This window comes from Petaurus breviceps, unplaced genomic scaffold (genome assembly GCF_028583685.1).
Source record: "Petaurus breviceps papuanus isolate PSGF00001 unplaced genomic scaffold, PetGlider_PUasm1.0 673, whole genome shotgun sequence".
In the NCBI taxonomy this organism is placed as follows: domain Eukaryota; kingdom Metazoa; phylum Chordata; class Mammalia; order Diprotodontia; family Petauridae; genus Petaurus; species Petaurus breviceps.
Genome location: NW_027186448.1, coordinates 309,174 through 316,497, shown reverse-complemented (window position 1 = coordinate 316,497; position 7,324 = coordinate 309,174). Strand labels below are relative to the sequence as shown.

The following is a 7,324-nucleotide window of genomic DNA, read 5'->3' as shown; positions in this document are numbered from 1 at the left end:
TTCAATTGTGATCCAGGGGTGGGGAACTTTTGACCTTTTTGTGTTCTATGGTTGAACAAATGAATATACTTTACTTATGTTTGGAAACTAATCTCCATTTGAGAAGAGGGGCTTTGTGATGGACTAAATGAAAAGGGACTTTGTAATTGATTGAATGATTGGAAGGTCCTGGGGTGGGGAAGTACTTGGAGATTATTTAATCACACTTAGTAAATGCTGTATTTGGAAGGATGTCATGTTTTGATCTTCTCTGTTCTTACTTTGTCACTGAATAAAATGGAGAGCACCTATGCTGGTATTTTGAACCTTGGGAAGTTGCCTTTCCTTGGCATTACATTACAGAGGTAAATTGGAATGGGGCAGAAAACTGAAATAAATGGGAAGAAAATAGAAGTAGAAGAAACGATTTGGAAGAGATAGCTGAGGAAGGGAATAAAATTAACATTTCTATTCCATAAGCAAGGTTTGTAAAATGAAAGAGGATGACAAGCATCATGTCTCAGACCAGAAGTTAAAGCAAACAAGGCTCTCAAATATAAGGATGGAGTCTCCCATGTGGATGGGTCTAATCAGACTGCAGTTGTCATCAGTCCTAACTATGGAAGGTTAACAAGGTTGAATCCACCCCTGGTTTCTATGCTCACCTGCATTTATTTTCTCAGCAATCTGCTCCATAGTCAGCTTTCGATCTGTCATGTGCTTACGGTCTAGCTCTACTCGCAACAGCCAGGGTGAAATTCGGGCAACATCAAAGTCAGGCATCTCATAGTAGACATTGACCCACTCCTGATCCTCTGCTACTACTGTACTCTGGGGATTAGGGTCGTAGTAGATGGCAGTGTTAGCTGTTACCTTCCGGAGAGTTGTGTGTTCCAGTCGGCACAAGATATCCTGCACAAAGTGTAGGCACATGGATGACTACCACAACAGAGTCATGGAACCCAGCTATCTACCACCAATGTGGGAAAAGAGCTAATATTCAAAAGCCTGGAAATGTTATTACACAGAACCCATGGGTGGACCCAGCACCAAACTTGATAAAGCTATTGTAAAGAACTCCAAATGCCTTCTATAGCAGTTGGATTTTGCTGCTCTAAGCTGCAGTCAGTGGTTCCCCTGGTTTTTCAATCCTACCTTGGCTCTTTCAGCATCACGGGCAGACTGACCCAATAAAAATACAGTAAGTGAAGGTGTCTTGGGCTTCTTAGAAATGTTGATAAGTTCCTTGAGTCGGGGCACACCCAGTGTCACATTCTTGGCAGACACGCCAGCATAGTGAAAAGTGTTCAAGGTCATCTGAGTGGCTGGTTCCCCCAGGGACTGGGCTGCCAGAGCTCCCACCATCTCCCCTGGATGGGCCTGGTGAGTAAGAAAAATCGGTTTTAATAGGATGAAATAAGAAATTAATCCTTTCTTCATCTCACTGTCAAGTAAGGGAAGAGGATGCAACTCTGCAGTCCCTTGTCTCCAAATTCTTCAAGAAGTTGGGATTGGAGTCTAGAAAGAATGAGGAGCTTAACAAATCAAAGCCTTAATGGACTGTTCCCTAAGCAATGACAGTACATTTTTAGCACCTGACATGTCTGTTGCTTGTTTATGTGTGCTACACTACTCCATTTAAACATTAAGCGTCCACATGCAAAGCACTGTTCTAGGGAGATAGCGTAATCACAAATTTATAATACTAACAGTCATAAAAGTTTACTATAAGTTTTCTTTGGACAAGTCACTTATCTATTTCCTGACCTATAAAATGGGGCTCTAACATAAGTTTGTTACAAAGATCAAACAGTGAAGTATTATTAAGTGAAGTATATGTAAGTGATTACTGAGTTTCCCCTAATGCAAGGGAAGTGTTTTCTGATCCTAATTCCGTATTTCCTCCCAGAATCTAAAACAGTACTCTGCAAAAAGTAAGCTCTCAAAGAGGGGAACATTATATATTGGAAAGACCACTGGATTTAGAAACACGGGACCTGAATCTGAATCCCACCTCTACTTGTATTACCTATGTGACCTTGGGCAAATCACTTAACTTCTCTGGGTCTTAGTCTTCTCTTTGGTAAAAAGATCCTTTCCTAGTCTAAAAACCCCACTCCTATTATCTTCATCTTTGAGATTCTCAAAATCAATGTCAGAGAGGTTGTAGAAAGACAGGTACACTAGTACACTGCTAGTGGAGCTGTGAATTGGTCCAACCACTTTGGAAAACAATTTGGAACTAGACTAAGAAAGTGACTAAAATGTCCATATTCTTTGACTTAGGGATCCCATTGCTAAGTATATAGTACAATGTCATCAAAGATAGAATAGGTCCATTTACACCAAAATATTTAGAATAGTACTATTCTACATAATCACATCTTTTGAAAATAAGAAGTGGGGCAGCCAGGTGGCACAGTGAGTAAGAGTGCCGGCCCAGCATCGGGAGACCTGGGATCAGTTCTGGCCTCAGATACTCGGCACCCACATAAAAATAACTGGCCGTGTAACCTTGAGCAAGTTACTTAACCCCGATTGCTTAAAAAAAAAAAGAAAAAGAAAAAAAGAAGGGACTTCAGTGGTCATCTAGTATAACAGAATCTCCGTTATGACATATTTGGCAAGTGGTTATGCAGCTCTACTTGAAAATATCTAAAGACAGGCAACCACTATCATCTGAGGCAGCTCATTCCACTTTTGGAGGGTTTGAATTATGAGGAAGCCTAAAGCCTGGGCCTGCCCCTTTGCAATTTCCATCTGTACTCCTATTTTTGCCCTCTGAACTCCAAGAGAACAAATTTATTCCTTTTTCCTGAGTCTTCTTTTCCAGAATAAATATCCCTAGTTCTTTTAACCCATTATATGACATGGACTCAAGGCTTTTCTTCATCCCAGATTTTCAATGTCCTTCTTCAACTGTGGTGTTCAGAAGACAATACTTCAGGATGAGATCCGAAATGGGCAGAATACAAAAGGGACTATCACTCCTTATTGCTAAAAGGTATGTTTTCTCTGAATGCAGCCCAAGATCATGTTAACTTTTCTTACTAATGCATCACACCACATCTGACACTTATTGAGCTTACAGTCAACTAAAACTCTTAGATCTTTCCCAGACCAATACCTTCACTTGTGAAGGTGATAACTGTTTGATACCTAGTTGTAAAACCTTACATGTAACCCGACTGACATCATATAGTTTTACTATATCAAACAGTTTTACTATTATCTATATCTATCTACAGTGTGTTACCTGAACAAGATGCAACTGGGAAATATTTAACAAAATAAAAATACAGTAAAACATAGTAAGTATTACACTTTACAACTAAGTTATTATGTGACCTGCAGGGATCCTAATGGACAGATTAATGACTTTTTTTTTGACACCACTGATTTAGAGTATGGGTCAGCAAACTATAACCCGATCTGGCCCACTACCTGTTTTTATATAGCCCTCAAAGCTGATTTTAAATGGTTTTCCATTTTAAAACAAAATGGTATCATGGACCATACAGTAACAGGTGGTAAATCAGATCTGGCCCTTGGGCTACAGTTAGCCAACTCCAGATCTACAACATTCCCCTTATCCACCATCCCTGTCAAAAAAGGAAATAATTTTAGGCTGGTATGACCTGTTCTTGATGAAGCCATGCTGGCTCTTTGCAATCACTGCTTTCTTTTCTAGATGTTCACTAACCTCTTGTTAATTATTTATTCTGGAGTTTTCTCAGTAACTGAAATCTAGTTCCCTTGTCTCTAATTCATAAACTGTATTTTCTTCCCCTTTTTTGGAAATTAGAGCATTTGTCCTTTTCTTGTGGCACACCTCCCCAGTTTTCTATGCTCTTTCAAATATTACAGACAGTAATTTAGCAATCCCATCTGCCAGTTCTTTCAGTACATCATATGTCCTTCACTTGGGCCAGCTACTTGTTCCTTATTTATCTTGGTTGTCAACATATTAGCCATTTTTGTTCTGTCGATCCCTTGTAAATGGCCATTCTCCTTGGCAGAGGAAACAAGCAAAATAAAAATGGAGCCACTTTTGCTGTCAGTCATCATTATCCCATTTACCCCCAAGCAAAGCAAACTGCACTGTGCTCCTCTAGGCCATACATTCTTTCAATGCTGAGTTCCTCTTTCTCCTTACACACTTCTGACCACTGTGGGTTCACAGTCAGTATGCTTATGTTCATTCCTTATTACTTGCCTTGGCTTTCCTCTTCTGTACATCTTTTTAAAAAAATTTACACTGAGTTTCCTTTGCACCCACAGAATTCTTTTTAGATGAACTCCATTTTTCCTTCCTGTTTCCCTTCATGTTTTCAGAATTTTGTTCTTGAGCATATCCCATCCCTCCTGGACTGAATTTACTGGAGAATTTTAATCCATGGGCCCCTATCTTCTAGACGCTATGAAATCTGCTTCCCTCAAATAAAAGGTACATGTGAAACTATTCCCAAATTTTCTTTCCTTTGTCACAAATTCTAGAAGTGAGTGTTCATTTCCTCCTAGGATTTCTTTCATTTCCACCCCAGCAACCAGGTCCTCCCTGTTAATGAGAACTGGATCCAGAATAGAATTTCTCTTTGTTGGTTCTATCCCCTCTTGAAAGGTGAAATCATCTGTAGTAGAACAGGAACAAAACAGAAGTCTACTGACTGAGGAATAGCTCAATAAATTTTCATACTTTTGAATGTAAAAGAATATTACTGAGACATAGGAAATGATGTATATGGAACAGAAGTATATATTATATGAATGGATAGAAAATGAAATATATAGAAAAAAATCATATACACAATGAAAATAGTGTAAATGGAAAGCATTTTTTAAAAATGGAAATGGAATGTTACATAATTTTAAGACCCAAGCCTTAATCAGAAAAGATGTGAGAATACCTTCCTCCCTTTGCAGAGTTGAGAAGGCTCTGTACGTGGAAAAATGCATATGCTGTTAGACTTGAATTATATGTTGAGTTAGTTTTGCTGAACTGCTTTTCTTTTTTATTCCTTGGAGGTCAAAGATATTATATCAAAACATATATATACATACATATATTTTGTTTTTGTTTTCTTTTTTTTTTTTGGAAGGGGGAAGGCAGGGCAGTTGGGGTTAAATGACTTGCCCAAGGTCACATGGCTAGTAAGTGTTAAGTGTCTGAGGCCAAATTTGAACTCAGGTCCTCCTGACTCCAGGGCCGGTGCTCTATTCACTGTGCTACCTAGCCACCCCATACATACACACACACACACACACACACACACACACACATATTCCCCCCTCAGGTTGAGGGAGGGTAAAGGAAGAAGACAAAGGATCTCAATTAAAAAAAAAACACAACCCAAAATGTAGTTAAAGGATAGCTTTGTCCTAGTGATCCTAAAGAAGCTGACTGTGGGAGAGGTACAGTACTCACAATAGCCTGGTTGAATTTGGACTCAATCTCTCCTAGTAACCAGTCGAAGGCTTCCCCGCTTAGTCTGAACTCCTCTGCCATGCGTCTTGAGCACAGAGTGGAACGCAAGTGAATATTGAAGAGCAATGTGGCATTTTCCTGTGCCTGACGGCTCAGAGGATCTTCTCCATTGACAATCACCAATTTCTTACTCAACTCCTTCACACCTGAGGTAAGAAACAAGGGAGAAGATCAGAACTGAGACAACTCTCTTCCAGCCCCCAGCCCAACTTATTCACCTCTGTTCCTACACCTCATTTCTTTCATGGGTCCAGGTGTCTGGACTCACCACTCACCATCAACAACCTTGATGGGGTGCAAGTCTGAGGGGAGGCGGGGGTTGATGTGGAAGATTTTCTGGGCATTCCAAATCATACGCAGTAAGTTACAGGGAAGAACCACCTATGGAGAAAAGAGTGGTGGCAGGATTGCCAATGAGCTGAGCTGAGACTAGCTGTCAATCACCAAACCAGATTCCTTCATTCCACACTTCCCCATTCCAACCTCTGCCCTTACCAAATGTACCATGAAGCTACATCTTACCTTGCTGTCTCCAGTAGGGAAGATGACTCTAAGCACCTCCCTGTCCTCACGCATTCGCTCAAATTCACGCTCTAGCTCATTCTGGATGTGGGCATTACTGAGCACATCCTTTACCAATTCCTCCTGCAGGGTACGCCGCAGTGCTCGCTCATTAGTGTAGTCAAAACGGAACCTGTGTGGCAGGGCCAAAGACAGAGAGACTGATGCACCCTAGAGCTTGAGGAGTTATAAGACGGATCATCCTGAGAGATGGGAAAAGCATTATCAATGCCCTGTGTGGTCACTGAGCAAATTACTCTGCCTTTATGAATAAAGGTTCATTCACTCAACATTTTCCTACTGCACAGTAATGGGATAACAAAATGGGGTTATCTATATGCAAGTGAGCTGTAAAGTATAAAGGCATGATGACTCAGGATGCCATAAGGAGCCAGAGAGAAAGGATGAACAACAACAAAAATATTTAGAGTAGCACTTTTTGTTATAGCAAAGAAATGGGAACAAAGTACGTATCCATTAACTGGGAAATGGCTGAACAAATTATAGCATTAGGATGTGACAGAATGTTGCACTGTAAGAAGTTAAAGTATGTTCTATAGAGAGAGTGAGCAGAACCAGGAGGACCACAATAATGTAAACAAAACAAATGCTTGAAACCTCAGAACCTGATCAATAAAGAAGTCAATCTTAACTTCAGAAGACGGATGATGGAGCATGTTTCATACCTACTAGCAAAGAAGTGATAGACTAGAGACATAGAATGAGACATGTCTTCAGACACAACCCAGTGTTTTTTTTCTTCTTCACTACTGTTTATTACAAAGGAGTATGGAGAACTATTGGTGCCTGGACCTGTGTTTTGCTGGTAAGGGGAGCGTTTGGGTGTGGAAATCCCCTATACCAATGCAGAATGGAACCTTCTCTATAACTTATATTCTTAAAGAGATGCTAGTGAATCTATTAAGTGACTTAGCCTAGTCCCTATATTATAAAGAAGACCTGAATGCACGTTTTCCTGGCTTTGAGGTTTAGCTACACTGTATCATGCTATCTCTAAGGATAAGAGTGACGGTGACACATTAAAAAATTTCAAAGAAGTCAAAAATTATTCATAAAGACATAAACAAGCAGAGCAGTTTTAATATTGCTAAAATACCTTGAAAAACGTGGGTGTCAATACAAGTTATTTCATATACAATCCTCTTTTCTCTTAGTTTTTGCATATTAAAATGTTCATGTTTAAATTCAAAATAAAAACAAAACTTTTAAAATAAAATGCACTCTACAAGAGCAAGTATGACTTCATTTCAGACTTAGTTCACATTACTCAAGGATATT

General features: G+C 39.7%; 1 protein-coding gene across 1 annotated transcript in view; it reads right to left on the bottom strand.

Annotated features, from left to right (window-relative positions):
- POLR2A (RNA polymerase II subunit A) overlaps window positions 1-7,324 on the bottom strand; it is a 30,644-nt gene that overhangs the window by 5,008 nt on the left and 18,312 nt on the right. Inside the window, exons 17-21 of the mRNA XM_069104029.1 lie at window positions 5,987-6,158; window positions 5,740-5,845; window positions 5,405-5,610; window positions 1,135-1,359; window positions 645-891 (exon numbers count right to left, since the gene is read on the bottom strand). Of these exons, the coding sequence (XP_068960130.1) occupies window positions 645-891; window positions 1,135-1,359; window positions 5,405-5,610; window positions 5,740-5,845; window positions 5,987-6,158 (956 nt within the window). The remainder of the gene's footprint in view (window positions 1-644; window positions 892-1,134; window positions 1,360-5,404; window positions 5,611-5,739; window positions 5,846-5,986; window positions 6,159-7,324) is intronic.